Raw genomic sequence first — 18,155 nt, 5'->3', positions numbered from 1 at the left:
TAAGAAAAAATTTTAAAATTATGAACACTACCAAGGATTCCAATTGCGTTCGGTTTCAACACCAATACCGTGAACTCTATTTTCAACATTAAAGTAAAACAATAAATAATTATAGCTCTAAGAACCAGAACTTATTTTTTTTTTTGGGAATTCCCTCCTCTTACAGACTTTTTTTCCCCTTTAGCCTATTTGTTACTGATAAAAATTATTACTTTAAATTTTTAGTTGCTAATTATATAAATAAATAAAAAAAACACTTTTGGTTTCACTCTCGTAAATCATAAACCAGACTTAATTTCTTGTTAGAGAGAAACTTATTAAAAAATTCCCCTTCCTCTGCAAAATGTCCCTGAGCAAAGATATTGAATATTGAGGCCTATCAATTCAGCAAAAAGTGTGAGGTATATATGCTAGCTCCATCCAATTTTTTAATAAGTTGTTAGATTGCCTGTTTGAACTACACCAATCCCTCACATAGCACGACTAATTTGTTCCTAAAAATGCTAGTGTTATTCGAAATTGCGTATTCTGAAACATTAGTTTCCATAAATAACAAGGCTAATTTATTTAATGTGTTCCAAAATTGTGTATAAAAATATACTTTACGTAATATAAATATATAGCACTCAACTATAAATATGTCACACCATTAATCTTTATATGCGCCCCATCGCACTTTGTATGACAAATACGACACAGTGTAACGGGAGATACATGGTTATGTACTTTATCGTCAGTCGGCCGGCTGACTTGCCCGCCTGGGCGTGACCTTCAACTCGCGTCGCATCCTTTTCCAAACCATCCTTTACTGACAGTGAAACCGAAATTACTGACCGGATAATTATATTTTATTTTTCAAAAATTAAAGTGCTTATTCACGTATCACCACCTGGTCCACACCAATCCTGTCAGGCCAATGATTATTTTTTTCATTGCAAAATTCATTTAAAAACCTTTTCCATGTGAATCATCTGTTAATTTCTGTTCCGGTATCTAATGTCAAATATATTCCTGCTAGTACAACCAACAGCATCAGACATTAAATAATCTTTTGGTAAGAGTCCTTATTTCGTACGATTTTGCTCACAGTTGACTTGCTTAAAACTAGAGTGCGACCAACATAAGCGTGGCCTTCATGACAATCTGCGTGCCGTAATACTTCTAGTTTTGTCTCAAATACTTGAACACGATGCATTATGAGTGATCAAGAACGTACAGTTACCGGCATCTGAATGGGCAGACGTTGCTTTTGTCTGAGTGAATTCCCTGCCACTGGCTGGAGTGAGTTCACATCCCGGTCTGTGGCCAGGCGACAACGGTACGGCACGACGGCACATCTGTTGTTTACAGAAGTTGAAACAAACTTCGTACCCGACTTTTTTTTTTTCCTGCTGAGATTTCGTGCTAACTGAAATTTACAGACGTGCTATTCAAGACTGGGATAGTAAAATTAACATCGCGCTAAATGAATCTGCGCAATCTGAAGACGTACTAAGTGAAGGATAGGTGTATACCTATCTTATATGTGGCGGTAGCAGACTGAACAGCTCAAGTTCTAGTTATTCTATTTCACTACTAAAAAAGATATTTTCGCCGCTTCAAAATCAAGTAGAAATAGTTGCACGAGTCATGTAGTCATAAAACGAAAAGCGCATGGTCCACTACAGAAATGAGAGTAGCAACAACGAGCTAAGACACCAATGGATAGAATGGAATTGAAAACAGTGTGTATTGGAACCATTAAGCTAAGTAGAAAACACCATTTTCAGTGCAAACTGAGAAACCTAATAAGAAAAATCAACTAAGCTTTTCATGTGTAACCTAAATCTTAATAAAAATAGTCTACTAGATTTTTTTTTCTTTCTATAAGAACACTTTTTTGTAGCAATTACCATTATAACCACATATGTGAATGGCATAAAATAATAGTAGTATAAATTTCAAAGTAATCCTACTTTTCTTTTACTTATTTATATTGTGATGTGCATTTCTTACAAACTGCACTTACACTGCACCACTACTGCAGTTGCAAACTGTCACATGCTTGTCCTAAATGAAACATGACATGCTTATACCTATCACAAATCAGTAACAAAAGTTTTATCACAATACACTTTTTCACATAAACATTACATTAAATCTTCACAGAAGATTTAGCAATCAATACTACAGATCTGAAATGCACGTTTCACTAAAATAAGATAGTACTAATACTACAGTAAAACTGAATGAAATGTCACATAGGTATCATTAACTCTCTAGACAAAAACAAATTTGAAGGTACGAAAATAGTTCTTACGGATTCCTTACAATATTAAAATGTCAATATCAACTAAAAATAAGACCTAATCGTTTAGGAAAACATCAATACTACCGAGAACCCTCACAAATCATTTGAATACAATTCCTCCAAATATGTATACATTGACTTTACCGTGAAGGAAATTTCTTCTGGTCTATCCTCTTGTACTTTACTCTTTTCTTCTTCTATTTCTTCTTCAAAAAGTGAAAACTTAGCCAATCCTTTTTCCACCAACACACTGCTGATTATTATGTCCTCCGTTGTATTTGTATCCACCATGTGAACAGACACCCAAAACTTCTGCAAAAAACAAACAAATTTAGCCTTTAAGTACAATTTCTACTCAAAGCTGAAGGAAACAAGTTAACATTTTTTAATTAATTTTTAATTTTGCATAAAATATAATTCATCAGTCACTCACTACCCAGGTATATTTCTTGTTATTCATCCTTAACGCAAAATGCTCCAAGGACGACACTGGGTTCTACATGAATCACTAGAGCTAAGGTTTTAACGTTTTAAGGTGTTATAAAAAAAATTTGTCATTATAAATAGTGGTTTTCATCTTTATAGTCATTATTAACTAAAACACATGTAATGCCTACATATTTTCAAATTAAATGCTTACTTTTTGTCACTCTCTTATTTTTCAAACTATTAATATGAATCAAAAAATCAATATGCAATGAAAAGCCCACATTCATTTTAATTATACAGTTTCTTATGTTGTTTCTCTGAAGGATTTATCCATGTCTGCGTGGTGTATGGTATTAACTGTCAACTGCTCTCTTTACTTTGGAAAATAAACATATATTCTTTTACTGAGTACATGATCAATTAAGTTTTCAAATAAAAGCCTAAAATAAAGCTTGATGAAATGAATTCAATATTATAATAGACAAAATAAGGTCCTTCAAGTAATTTTCACTGCATTCTTTGCATTTCGGAATTTCGGTATTATATGCATTGACCTCCGTATCAGTGTTTGGCGGTGTTATTTTGGTTTATTGCTATTTACCATATAATCTTGCCTCTATCAATCACCTCTTTGCTTGTATGTCAAGGCACTAAACTGGTATGCAATTTTGGGTCAACAATGTGTCTCTAAGGAGCCTTTAAGTGGTGACCCTATATCACAGGAAAATTAATAATAGAAGCTATCTACATGTCCACATTATACTACTTACATATCGAGTGCCAAAATTTTTGAATCTATAAGTAAATTAAATACATGTTTTCAACATTATTTCTGCCAGAAAATACAAGTTTTAGAAAATAAATCATGAAACAAAATTTATATAGGAAAGTGTAATGTTTCTTAAATGGTATTTGCAAGCAAACAATGTTCAGAAATTTTGAGTCTTTTTAAAATGGCGTGCTAACACCTGGAGCTCCGCATGTCGTCTGGCAGCTCAGCCAGACTGCCATCTTGGACATTAAGACTACTTATAGCCAGCACCACTCCATTCATAATCAATACAGGCAACTTTACAAGGTGAACGGCAAAACAAAAGTCAATACACAGCCAAACACTGAAGTCAGAGCAAAATCCGAATAAAGCGAAATTCACCGCCATTAACTCAGTTTGTCTTTTAAAAAAAAAAATTACAATTCCATGAACATTTAGTTTGAGTCGTTATTAAAAAAAAAAAAGAGAGCACTTGTAACTGAGTACCTGTGATAGAAATGAAACTTCGGCATTTCAAACCTGGACTTATTAAGCATATGGTAAGGGTAAAACGGCAGCGACCACAAAATGAACGAGAAAACCGTACCTCGTAATCCACCTCCACCACTTCAGCTTGTATGCCCTTTGAGGCAACTAGTTTCAAAAGAGTTTTGCAACTCTCTACAGGCCAGGTCTCCCCATGTGGTGGCTTCACACCGTACAGGGTGCCTCTGAAGGCCTGCGCAGGATAGCCACCAAAATTCTGGTGCAGGTACTTCAGTTCAGAAATTTTTACTGTTGATCTGCTACCGTAATCAATGAAGAAAAGCTGGGGGGAAAAAAAAAAGAGTACAACAATTACAGGGATCATGTTATAATCACAACTCTGGGTAAACACACATGGAACAAATAACAATTCTTTCGTTGCACTAATGCATTAAATACACACGTGTAAAACATGGACCCCAAATTTTTTCGACTTATTTTTAATACAAGTGCAAAATAACTCTTTTAAGAGACAATTGTATTTAGCAGTTACCTTGAAATCTGAACAATGGCTTTTCTTCTGCAACACAATTTTTTTATTCATACCTGCCACTTCCTGTTCAAACGCCCACACTGACGAAAGTGGTATCATGAAAGCTCTTGTAACTACAGCTAAACTATACCTAAATAAATCAGTGTTTGAGTGTTTTACTATGCTGTATTTTGTTGACTTAATTTTATATTAGGTTTATTTTCTGTACCTAAAGTTTTCAATGCAGTATAAGTAGGGCCTGGAAAATTTCGGTGTTTTCAGTACGCAAAAAGCGGTACTTTCAAATTAGAAAAGCGGTGGTTTAAAGTCGGTATTTTCGTTATGCAATGGAAATTTTACCGGTATTTTAAATGTTGACTAAATTGTGCAGTTATTGAATATAATAGTTTACATATTTAATAAACAATCCATGTATACTAGGAATAGGCTAATATGCATAATAACAGCCAATTAAATCCAAAACAGTTACACAAAACAGACACGTTGCTATAGATGTTTGCAACTACAAATTTTCTTTTTTTCTTTTTTTTTTTTTTTTGGCTGCCAATGCCACATGCTTAGCCGACTTTAGGTGTTTGTCAATGAAATCTTTTCTATCCCATGAAACTTTACAGTTGCAAAATTTGCACATCACTGTGCTATTGTCAGTACAATAAAACCCATGTTTCTGATACTGATATGCTCGTATTTAATGGAGTGGAGGAACACGGGGTTGCCACTTGAACAAACCCCAGCGCACAAATGAGAAGAAACTTAGTGTGAACTATACCCCAGATCAATTTTGAGCATCAAAACCATACACGAACACGGCTTATGTAAAAATAAGGTAATTATGCTGAAACACAAGACTTGGGTTAAAGGATACTTTAACCTTGTGTGGATCAAGTAGAAAACATTCGGCTATAAACGAAAGAAATAACAATGCTATCCCGAAATGCTGTGACATGTTTTTGGAGTAGATAATCACAGCGACAGACCGACAGGATGCACTCCTGCACTTGCCGTCAGCGATGTTTATTTTGACAGCTCAAGCAATTATCTCAGCGATGTTTATTTTGACAGCTCAAGCAATTATCTTTTCCACGTCCCTTCGCAGCGTAAAAAAAAAAGAGAAAAAAAACACGCTGACAGTTTCTCACGCAGAAGGTTGAAATAAGGGAGGGAATGTGTTGAAATGTTAGTTGGAAAAGGAGTCAGGGGGGGGTGGAATTGTTTTTACATGGTTTGTGGCTCTGGGAGGGATGAGCCTTGAAGAATTAGCAGGGGATGGGAGAGGTAAGCGTCGCGTCACGTCACGTATGACGTCAAGCCGCCGGGCGGGTAAGATAACATGACAGCTGAGACGGCTTTTCGTGCGATAGTGGAGGCTCGTCTAGACACTGCCGCGTGGCCAGTCTAGAGGGGTGGTAGTTTTTGTATGCCTGGCTGCTTACAGTACAGCTCTCGCCAAGATAAACATGAACACATAGAGCCCAACAAAGTGTAACAGACTTGTTTTTCAGCCGATTTTACTCAAATTTTCGACTTTCTCTGCTCAAATTTTCATGTTTTCTCAAAAAACGGTCATATAAACGGAATGGACGCATCAGAGGGGGCTTGCATCGGCGGGATTCTACTGTAATGGTACTTTTCGGGGATATATTCGCAGTGTAATATAGAAATGTTGTGGTTTTCGCGAATGTACTTACTTTTCGCGTTTTCATGCGAAATTCGCGCGAATTTTCGCAAAATTCGCGATCGCGAAAAATTCCAGGCCCTAAGTATAAGACATTTACGAAACAGAATTAATGTGAAGTTATTTATACACAATGTATCATTTATTTCTTGATCAAGATTCTAAGTCATCAAAACAAAAGCGCACATAAAAATAAAATAACCTTGCTTTTTTGTTGCGAATTTTGTAAAAAAAATAAGACCACTTTACGAAATAATCTCTCCTTTTTAAGGTCTCTATTAATGACCACAAATAAAATAATAGACCCAACACGCGAGAACAAGCCTTAAGATTGACCGTTGCCACGATAACTCACCAGGGCAGTTCCGTCCGGGTTGACTTCCCTGATTCGAGCCCTACACCAATCCCTGGACTGGTTGTTGGGGTCAACGTACTCCACCGCACACAAATGGTTCTTCAGTACCGTCTTCGGATGCATCTTGAGGTGCGAACCTTCTGCGTTGTAAAAAAATCTGGAAATGAAAGCAAAACAGGTTGTCACACTGTTTGCTCATGAATGCTTCTTTATTTCAATTCCTTCTGGCAGAGCAAAGCGAAAACATGGCATGAAGTTAGTTGATCGCATGCAGTTTGGAGCGAACAACTGAAATTAATAACATGATGTTGATCGCCAAACCAAACACAGCGAATGAGGTACTTTCCTAGGCTACTAATGATTCATGCAAAAATATACAAATTTACTGGATAAAAAAATAATTCTATGACATTCTGACAACATTTCTAGTAATACTGTAACATTTTGGAATGCAGTTTGAAATTAGGAAAAAAATTATCACTTGGAAAAACTGCCAATACCATTTTCTTTTTGTTACAATGAATTAGTCCGATGTATTAATATATATGTATGTTTAGTGTCTGCTATAGCATGTTATTAATATAATGAGTGAAGGAGGGGGGTGACCATTTTCTGTGCATTATTTCATTACTGTAAATTTACAAACACTGATTGAAATCCACCTGGCATTCAGCAGGGATGCATGAATGGCCACAAATGTTTTTATTAGTCATGTCTACATTACTTCATTGTTGGTAATGAAAATATCCCCACAGATATACACAATATTCTATGGCAAAATGCATATTTCACCCTACCTGACAATGTAGGGATGATTAATATTTGTAATGGAAAAAGTAACTTTTGAAAACACCTAAAAATAGTTGAGCAGGTGGGAAAATTATTATAAATGAGTAATATTATTACAAAAGCTAATTTATTAATGTGTTTTCGAAGCTATGAAAAATACAATGTTGCGTTTATATCCATAAAAACACTGAAACGAACAATTTGCAGGATTTTTGTACACGCTTGAGAATAGTTTTCTGCGAATGAGTCATATTTTATGAAATAAAAAGACACACACTTCAATCTACAAACCTAACCAAAACAAAGACAGAAATAGGGAAAATTAGTCATGACTGCAAGATACCTGGATAGAGCCTAAAATGTTTTCTTAGTACTTTAGGTACATTTCACATTCCCTTGAATACCAGAACACTAAAGAAATACATGTTAAAAAAATTTTGACACTCCTACAAAACTGGTTTTCTGGAAATATACTCTTAACATTAATTTAAAAAACCCTTATGCCACACAGGGTTGCATTCAGATAAAAAACAAAAATTCAAACCTATGTCAACTTACATGCAATGGCTAACACCACATGCAACAAAACTGTATCTCTACTCCCTTTACCTTCTTTTCTTAATGTTAAATTGTTACGTTATAAATTAACTGATTTATATTTATAAAACGGCACCAACCAGATGTCACTATGTTTCAGAAATAATAAAAATTAGCGACTTTTCTTAACCTACCTTTACCTGTCTTTAGCATTCACATATAAAATTATACAAACATACTAAAAAAAAATTTCCATTCATTTTATCTTCGTCCTTTTGGCAAAATAAAAGGTTTTTATCTAAAAACTACTTTAAAATGTGGTTTGTAATATAAACTGCACTATTATTAAAATATCACATAATATTTAATAAATTTAAAGATGATCAAGAACAATATAGTTAAGTGACTTAAACAAAATAATATTAAAGATTGCTGGTTTTTTGGTGACTTTTCTGAGCCCAAAGCACTTTGTCAAAACACATATTTATTATCATGGTGTCAAACAAACAAAAAGTGAGCTTATTTTTGTTTGCCACGTCTAAATTGCAAATATAAATATGATATACAGTAACCAAAATTTTTATAGCAATATTTTGAAATTGATACTTACTGCAGGTCATCCATGAAATCTTCAAAAGATGTTAAGTTTCCATACTTAAGAAAGAACCATCTGGTAGGAGAGATGACATCCAAGACTAAAATACTCAGAAGCGACTTTGTTTTCAAGTCCGGTGGTAACTGTTCGTGAGGTAGGATGTAGTCTAGCTTTAAGGCTTCAGGAGGGTAATAATCATTCATTCCTTCCAAAACATCAGCCTGGGGTACAAACACAAAGAAAAACATTTTGTAAAGTGGAAATTATACATGGCATGTTGGACTGCCACATTATTTTGAAAATGCATTGGAGTCCTAAAATATCCAAACACAAAACTGCCACATTCCAACTTGGATAAAAGTTACTCTATATCCTAAAATAATTTTTTTTATAAAAAATTTTTTAATGAAAATTTGCACATACATTACTTATGATATAATATAAAAAAATTATTTGAGTTGGTCTATGGGTACTTCTGCACTATACAAGTATCCTGATCAAAAAGATCAATAGAACTAATATATTTTACTACTGACTGAACTACAACAAGAACGGTCACAATAATCACAATTATAATACTGCTCCACTTCTTTTGAACAAGTTGTTCAATACAGCATCATCAAGACTTTCAAATCATATAAATTATAATACTGGCACAGCAATAGTGAAGTTACACATTGAAATTGGCAGCTGAAAATATTTTATGTTGATAACTAACAAAAGACAGTAAACACAGTAAAATAATATGTGGCAAATATTTAATTCTTCAGAAACAATCTTTACTTTAGTCAAAAGAAAATTATGTACTCTACTACAATAGAACCTTGATTTAACTGTCACTTTTCGGAATAGGGTGTGGTCAGAACACTGAAAATGTATGATAATCGGAGGAGAATGAAACATACTGAGCTTGAAACAATGTAATAAATTAAAATTAAGTAAAAAAATAATTATTATATTTCTAATAAAGAGAAAGGAAAACACCAAATTTTAAGACAGTGACAATCTTATTTAAAAGAATGTAATTTTTTTTTGTTTGTTTCAATTTCTTAAACTTTGACTTTGCAGCTGCATCACACCACTTCTTTGCCCACAAATGTCCTTAGCTGAAGAGGTTTGCCGTTTTTCAAAATATTTTAGGGCAGTCTCAAAACACATCCTTTGCTGCAGAGTGGCTGATATTCTTCCTTTTCTTCATCATCTGACTCCTCTCGCTCAAAACTATACTGTTGCAAAACAAGATCGACGATCTGATCATCTGCAAGTTCTTCATTGGTAACAGCAGCATTGCCTTCTGCTAGCCATTCCCATTCCTCTACATCAGCAGGTGGGATGTCATTCGAAGAGTCTGCAAATCAGTCACTAAATCTGCAGTGTCTGACTCATTAGCTTCTGGAAGTTCTTGCTCTTGGTTTAGGCTAGGACAAACTCTCTTCCATGATTTTTGTAGAGTGGTTCTGTTAAGTTCTTCCCAAGCTAACCATTTATAATGAGAAACAGAAAATGTTGCTCACCAAGACTCATAACTTTATCAGAACAAAATTAAACATTGCAAAACTGACCATTAACATTTTATAAAATCAAACATACTGCTATTGTTTTAAGAAGTACATTTTATACAATAATAACCTTATATTGTTTAATCTACTGTGCATGGCACTGAAGACAAGCTTCTACATAATCATGAAAGAAAAATAATCAAGACAATAAATAAATATGTAATTGGAAATTGTATGTGAAAATAGTAAATAATGAAAACCAAAAGAGAGCAATAGTAATAAGGTCACACACAAACTTTCTCAAGAATAAAACAAATTCTAAGTGTGTGTTGCGGAATTATTGCTTCAAGTTTGTACAAAAATAATCTGGCAATTTGGACAAAAAAATGTGGGGCAATCTTTATGAATATAAATTGTGAACATTTGTTTTACAATACATCAGGATAAAACTTCTACTATTCTAATATATCTGCATTCATATCGGTGCAGATGCCAAATTTTTATTTGTAATAAGTGATGAGGCTCTTTAGAGAATAATAGGGTATAAAATAACTGTTATACACTGAAAAATAATACTTTTCATTGAACTTGAAAGTAGACATACTACTACAATAGTGGATAATTTCAGTGCAAGATTTAACTTTGTGTTTTTTAATAAATGGTTCTATCTGTCTCACGTACCTAACTGTATAACAATGGTAAGTAAAATACTTTTAAAAAAATCCCACTAAGAAAATTTTCTGCATAATTAGGTTAAAATTTTTTTTCATCAGACCTATAAATACATACAATTTTAGTTTTTGTAAAACTTCCCGGTTAATAAGTTAAATTGCTAAGTACCTTGAGAATATTCTTAACAGGTATTTACTGTAATTTTAAAAGAGCATCTGACTTAACAAAGGAATTCAAGGAAATCATTCAGGGTAGCTTGAAAGTAAACTTCTTAAGATAAGGCAAAATTTACTGTGCTAATTATAATTATTTCAGGTACGTAAAAAAAGTCTTTCTATATTGGTGAGTCACATTAATATTTTACTGTTGAACCATCTTTATTCAAACATTAATTACTCCAGAGGCACCATAACAAAAGAAGAACTGAATAAAAAATTAATGACACATTGAATTTAAGACAATTTACTAACTGAAATTGGAAAAATAAACCTACAATAGCCTATCTTTGGTCTTGCTGCACACCAGAACACAGATCTTTAATCCGGCAGGTTCAAAACCCCAGCCATGCCGGATTATAAAGCCTCAATATACTTTTAACAGGAATACCAAATGTGAAAAATGTGAAATGCAGGGTAACTACTCAAATCCTAAAAACATAATTCCTGGATATTCCCAGGTTTTCCAGAAATTAATTTGCGACTTTCCAGACCATTAAACTCATTTTCTACACAATTTCTACTCTTTCTTTGTAATAGAACTACATTACACATAAACATATTATAAAAAAAAAAGAAATCACATAACTTTCCCTACAATTGTATGTTGCATAAACGATGATATTGATACATTAGATGAAGTGTAGTCAACTATTAACGTGATAAAGTTTGCACTAAAACAAGCATTAGCCATTATAAAACCAACAAAAATTACATTAAAAAAAAAGGGTTTGAATATTTAATACACAGAAACCATAAATTTGTGTTGTACTGAGATCAACGATAAAGATATTAAAAGGCAATTTACATTAAAAAATTTGGCATGCTGCACGGCAAACAATTGAAATTCACTGCTCTCTTGCATCAGTTTATATAAGAGTTTGTATGAGCATCACAAAAGTAAAGATAAATGGTGTCAGGATTGCTGAATAAGCTTCCATCTGCAGATACAGACTCTTCCGTGGAGTCTTTTATCTTAGAAATAAATATTTTCATCACAATCCATAGCTATAAAGTATTTTTTCCACATTGTAGTTATTTGCACTTGTAGATAGTCAGTGACTTTGTTAACTGTTGGACAATAATTACAGCATGAATGAAGAACAGCGAATCTCCAGAGGGGCTGAATAAATTCCTGGGAATTTGCCCCATTTTTTCAGATGCATAATAATCCTGACCAATCATCACCCTGGAAATGTAACCGGCTAAAAAATGGTAAAAAAATGATAAAACTCTATGAGCGAACTAAAAATGCCGGCATTGCAGCAAAGTCAACCGTCGGAACCACTATAAATACATCTGAATGCCGGCTGCTCGATTGACGCAGGGTTACAAAATACGTGTGCTGAGTCATTGAATATCATATTAAAGATCTTTCAAGCTTTCACTGTAGCCAAGATAAAGCCAACAGGCTTTGCAAAAAAAATTACAGAAAATCTTTAGCAAACACAAACTGCATGCATTATATTTATACAGCTACAGCAGTAATGGAGTAGAGTTGCGTATGTTCTAAAGCAAGAGTTGAGTATAGCTAAATTCAAGAATGTTTAAACATAAAAAAAAATCAAACCTGTTACACAACAAAAAATAATTTACAATCACAAGTAGAGGAAGACATGCCAAAATATATTATCTTTTTTTTTGGGTTCAATATTTTTGTGCTGTCATCATTGTGGTTTTTTTTTCCCTCGTTCTATTCTGTTTTTGGAAAACTATTGTGTTTGTTTCGTCTTTTCGTTTTGCTGTGATTTTTGTCTCATTTCAACTGTTGTGCTGAATTTTTTGGGTTCGGTATTTTTGTGCTGTCATCATTTGTGTGTTTTTTTTTTTTTTTTTAGTTTTTTGTTAGTCCATTTTTCTTTGTTTTTCTTTGTTGACCATATTCCTGTTGTGGAGTATTGTGTGGTGTTTATATCCTGACAACAGCAATTTTTTTGTTTAATTTGTGTTGTTGGCATTTGTGTTTTTTGTAGTTTTCTTCTACAGACATACATGAGCATAGCAATTGCATATGTCCAAAAGCCTACATCAAGTCATTCCAAAATATACTCTGGCAGTTAACTTAAAATCCTCCTTTTTCCTTAAAAAATTATTATTATAAAAAAAACCTTTCCAGTTAAAACTACAAGTTTTAATTTGATACACATATTCTATACCCATCAAAAGTTAAAAAATGAACTTTGTAAACAAAGAGTACCAAAACATAATAAAAACAAAACACACACAGCAATAAATAACATCAATAATATAAACAAATAAGACAAATAATACAGATACATGCAGATGTAAAACTAACTATATGGATATGTGAAAAAAGAGTTATTGAACAATCAGCAGGTCATTATTAGAAATTTAATAAATATTTAAACCATCTTTCAAACTCTTTTGAAGATGTTCACACAAAATTTACGAAGAAATGCAATTATAGTTTTCTGGCATGCAGCTAACATAGAGACATAAATTTTAATGGGAGCAAACTAATTACTAGATTGAGAAAAGAGAAGAAAATTTTTTGGATGTGTCAGTCATTCAGGTAGAACAAAAAGAGAAACCCACAATCTTGGATTCAACAATTTTAAGGTGAGATATTTTTTTTTTGTAATTTATTGACAATTTTGCCTTTGTTGAGATAAAAAAAAAAAGCACACACCACAAAGTCTGAAAATTATTAAAAATTAATACCCACCAATTATTTCACACACAAAAAAAGTTGAAGCATTATTATCAATGTAACATTCCATTTAATAACATGCTATGGCTTAGTAAATTTTAAACAATAAACCATTAAACAATTGTTGCCACAACCTCACAACCTAAAAACTAGTGAATACAGTGGTTAGGGACAAGATTATACAATGAATTGCGATAAAACCTAACCCCGAAAAGCACATGAAAGCACCGCATAACACCGAAATACAAGTAAAAACACCTACATAGCACCAAAATGCTAGATATGTATACTATGGAATTACGTAGCATTTAACCAAAACTTAATCCAAATCATAAAAAAAGAAATGTTTTGATGTTGAAAATTCAAGGAATGTCATTTCCTGAATAAAAACTGTACCAAAAAGCATAGATTAGAAAATTAACTCAATTTGTTTTATTGTGTATCTCTTATCGAATCAATGTTAAACCATAAATGCTCACAATTTTTTTCTCTCTATTGTTCAGGAATGTATCTCTTTTAGACCAATCTATTAAAAATTATGTTAAAGTAAAAAGCAGCACATAAATTTTACCCGTATTTCAGTGGAGTATTCCGAAACAGCTTTTATAAAAATAAAAACAATAACACTGAAATCCTCTGTTTTGAAAACAAAATTTGATTGAAAAGAAAACTACAAAATCTTGTCTCTACCAATTTGGCAATTTTTGGTTTTGTCTCTCTTCCTTAACAACACAGTGTAGTCACTATTTTTTATTAAAACGTACCACAGTCATTGGAGGTAATGGCGGATCCTTCAAAATATCAGCCCATTTTATCATTTTTGGATGGATGTAGATATTTCCATTAACATACTTAAGTGACAAATCATCAAATAATGCCATTAAGCAGGCCTCAAGATCTGCAAATCCCATTCCCTGAGGATTTAACTTTGATCTATATGAAGCCTAAAGACATAAAAAAAAAAAAAAAATTACTGCACTCAGAATTTAAAAAAAAAACTCTCTAATTTATGTATAGAAATACGTCAATAAGATTTAATCAATTGGTGTTATAAGTAAGATAAAAAATTTCCATAACAAAACTGAAGTGACCATATTATTTTTAGTGTGTATTTTGTAAAGTTCTTTAAAAAGATGTGGATCAATCAAGGTAAACCAGTAAATGATACCTCTATTTCTGAACCCTTCATGTATATTTGGAGTGCGCCACTGTAAGAGCAAAAAATTTGTTACAGCAATCAATTTCTTCAAGAAAGGGTCTGTTACAATTCTTCCATTCATAACGAAGAAGTTTTTAATTCTCTAATTACATGCAACTGTGTAGGGAATAACATAAAATGTAATGAAAAATCTCTATTAGAGATAGACTCAAAACAAACTGAAGAAATACACACATGCATTTAAAAGTCATTAGGAAAGAGAGTTAAGTAATTATGTATTCATTCCTATTGTGTTCACACTGTTCTATTACCCATGTGAATTTATTTTTTATTTAGAAATGAATAATTTTAATTTTTTTTACATACCATGGCTTTTGAAAAGAAAGGTGAAAATTTATTTCCATGTTTTTGTGTGAAGATACAGTATGGGACCTAACAAAAAGTTTGTTAACAGGTTGTCTTCAATATGTTCATGATACGTATATATAGATGTTATAATAATATGTATACTTTTCTTTCAATTGAATTAAAACATACAGCAATACTAAAGTGTGTATTATTTAACATTTAGATAAAATTTATAATGGTATAAAGAAAAATACAAAAATAAATAAATAAAAATCAAATGGTCAGTAGCCGTGTTCTACAGCATAGTACAAGTAGCTACAGAAGAAGGAAAATATGATCCCTTTAAAAAGTAAATATGAAAATGTAAATTAATTTTAAAAAAATAAGACTAATGTCTAAAAACGTAAATTATGTTTACCATGTTTTTATAACAACACAAGGGTTAAAATACATTAATGTTTCAATAAATCAATTATCTAAAGATGTATACAGTAGAACCCCTGTCATACACTTTTCAACGGAGGGCACAAAAATGGTGTATGATGCGGGAAAGTGTATGAAAAGGGAATGGCAATAATATATTTTTTTTTCAATCTAGCATACCAGCACAATGTCAGATTAAACTTAAATACATAATGTGTAAATAATTGCATAATGAAAGATATGAATTCATTATATATACATATAATAAAACCACCAGAAATGTAAAATACAGTCCATAATCAAGTAAAGCTGACATGAGAAACAGTGGCCTTACAAAATGTTATGAAGTCCTTTCTTGGAAGGGGGGAAAAGTCACCAAGCCTAAATTAGAAATTTAAAAAATTAGGCTATTGCAAATAGAAAATCAGAAATTTTTGCTTGTTTGTTTCATTTTACAAACAACTTTATGCAACAGAACAATTTTCAATAAAATTTTAACTTGAGAAACGTAAATTACAAAACAATCCGTTCGTAAGAAAACAATAACAAACGGGTATATTCAGTTCAAAGATTACTGAATGCACAAAATATGAGATCCGTGCCTTGGTAAATCACGTGCACCATTTTCATCATTGCTAGTTTGCGCCACTAGTCTCGCTCGGTGCTGGCCATAGATGCTACTAGCGAAGTGCACAGTCTTCCTGATACTACCCATATCTATGGTGTGATAAAGTTATTTTCTTACTTTTGCAAAGGTAAACAATGAACGTTTTTCAAAATAAAAGCATTAAAACGTAGTTTATCAGGAGGAATATAACAAAAAAAAATTTAGAATTTTAGGGCTTTTCCGCTTTGTAAAAACGTATGAAACGGGAAATTAACGATTTTATAAGTGTATGTTCCGGGAAAGTAAACCATTGTAAATATAGTACTTTCGGCGGGACCAAAATTAATCGGCGTATGACACGGGAAAATGTATGAAACGGGAATGTATCATCGAGGTTCTACTGTATTTCAATTGAATGCTGAGTCACAAATTTCCTTTTTGTGTTATCCAAGAACATTAACCACACTAAAGGATCATGATTATAAAGTGGTAACATCCACCCACCAAAATATTATCGTTTGATGAATTTAAACACCTTACTTTCCAATACATTAAAAAAAGAATAATACAGTAAGTCCTCGGTTTACGTCGGGGTTACGTTCCTGAAAACCGCGACATAAATAGAAACGACGCAAAATGAGCCATGTTTCATACCACCGGCCGACCACGGCCGGAAGCGCTGGCATACAGACGTGACAACGGGCAATTTTATCAGCAAATGACAACCGACAGCATGGGAAACAAGTCCAACTAGTACTTCTCAGCTTTATAGAATGGTTATTTAACCAGCTGCTTTATTACCTTTATTGATTGAAATATAAAAACAGATATAGTCATTTGGAAGACATCTTATGAAGAAAAAATCATAAATTGCAGTGAGCTGATGATACTGTAGGCCTACTACAAACGCATTTAATCACGATAAAGTTAACAACGGCACGTTTAAAACTCCGGCCAACTCAATGATATCATAGCGACTGAAGTGTAGAGCTGTAGCAAACCGTATGTATTCGTTACTGAGTAACGGGTGCGGCATCTAGTAACGAGTAACGAAACGTTACACACGAATGCATTTCGTTACTCGCATTTTTCGTATGTTTTACGCATGCGCGCACTTATTCGTTACAAAGAACGATGTTTGTTTATTAAGAAAAGTATAATTTGGAAATTCGTCGTCCAAGTTTTTTTACTGTTTATTAAAGGTATTGTGTGTGTAGACAAAGTTTGAGATTGGAACAGAAACAACGTAAGAAAGTATTTTTTACAAATTATAAATATGTATGTTTTTGTTTTTTATTATCGCGTATTTTCACGTTTTTTGTTCTTATCTTAAAAGATATATTATAATAAAGCTGCTCTAATGAGATTTTATTGTTTCTTGGTTAACAAAAGCTGTTAATTATCAAATACTTTTAATTGTTTATATTCTATTTATTATTATTTACGCGACGTCATACTGTACGCGTACGAAATACGACTCGATTCGTTGCTGTTACATAACATAGCATGTTATGCGGTATCAGAAGTAACGAGTAACGATACGAAGGTAAAGAGTACTAATTGTTATAGTAACGAATACATACGGGTAAACTTTTTTTAGTTACTTTTACACCTCTACTGAAGTGCCAAGGAGTTGGACGAAAAGGGGTAGGAGAAAATGCTGTGTCGTTGCGGGAAGTAGATAACACTTCTACGTGCGAGATACGTGGGTGGCCGAGCGGGCGGGCTGGTAGTATTGCATCACCGCGCGGAGAGCAGCGGAGAGCAGGAAGCGTACCTCATGATGTATGATAAGATAAGGCGGTGAACGCGTAGCTTACGCTACATAGCATAAATTAACTACCGAAGGAAACAAAGAATTATAAACGAATTATATACGGTGTTTTGGTTAAAATAAAGATTTACGGTCATTGTAAACGACGTTATTGTGAATTGGCGACAACTTAAATTGAAACATGAGTACTCAAACATTAGCGACATTAATCCGAAACGACGTAAATCGGTACGACGTAAATAGAGGACTTACTGTAATGGCACATTGCTTAGTAATTTTTTTCATCAAAAATTTTTACAAATAGTATTTAGTTAAGCAATTACTTGA

The 18,155-nt window shown here is 32.9% G+C and overlaps 1 protein-coding gene across 4 annotated transcripts in view; it reads right to left on the bottom strand.

The window, feature by feature from the left end:
- LOC134534955 (uncharacterized) overlaps positions 1 to 18,155 on the bottom strand; it is a 64,451-nt gene that overhangs the window by 24,967 nt on the left and 21,329 nt on the right. For 2 of the 4 annotated variants that reach the window (XM_063373706.1, XM_063373705.1), the window contains exons 9-13: positions 14,282 to 14,461; positions 8,476 to 8,681; positions 6,540 to 6,696; positions 4,078 to 4,299; positions 2,435 to 2,602 (exon numbers count right to left, since the gene is read on the bottom strand). In XM_063373706.1, the coding sequence (XP_063229776.1) occupies positions 2,435 to 2,602; positions 4,078 to 4,299; positions 6,540 to 6,696; positions 8,476 to 8,681; positions 14,282 to 14,461 (933 nt within the window). The remainder of the gene's footprint in view (positions 1 to 2,434; positions 2,603 to 4,077; positions 4,300 to 6,539; positions 6,697 to 8,475; positions 8,682 to 14,281; positions 14,462 to 18,155) is intronic. The other 2 variants (XM_063373709.1, XM_063373708.1) reach the window with 1 other exon arrangement.

This window comes from Bacillus rossius, chromosome 8 (genome assembly GCF_032445375.1).
Source record: "Bacillus rossius redtenbacheri isolate Brsri chromosome 8, Brsri_v3, whole genome shotgun sequence".
NCBI classification, from domain to species: domain Eukaryota; kingdom Metazoa; phylum Arthropoda; class Insecta; order Phasmatodea; family Bacillidae; genus Bacillus; species Bacillus rossius.
This window is presented reverse-complemented; position numbering and strand designations above follow the sequence as displayed.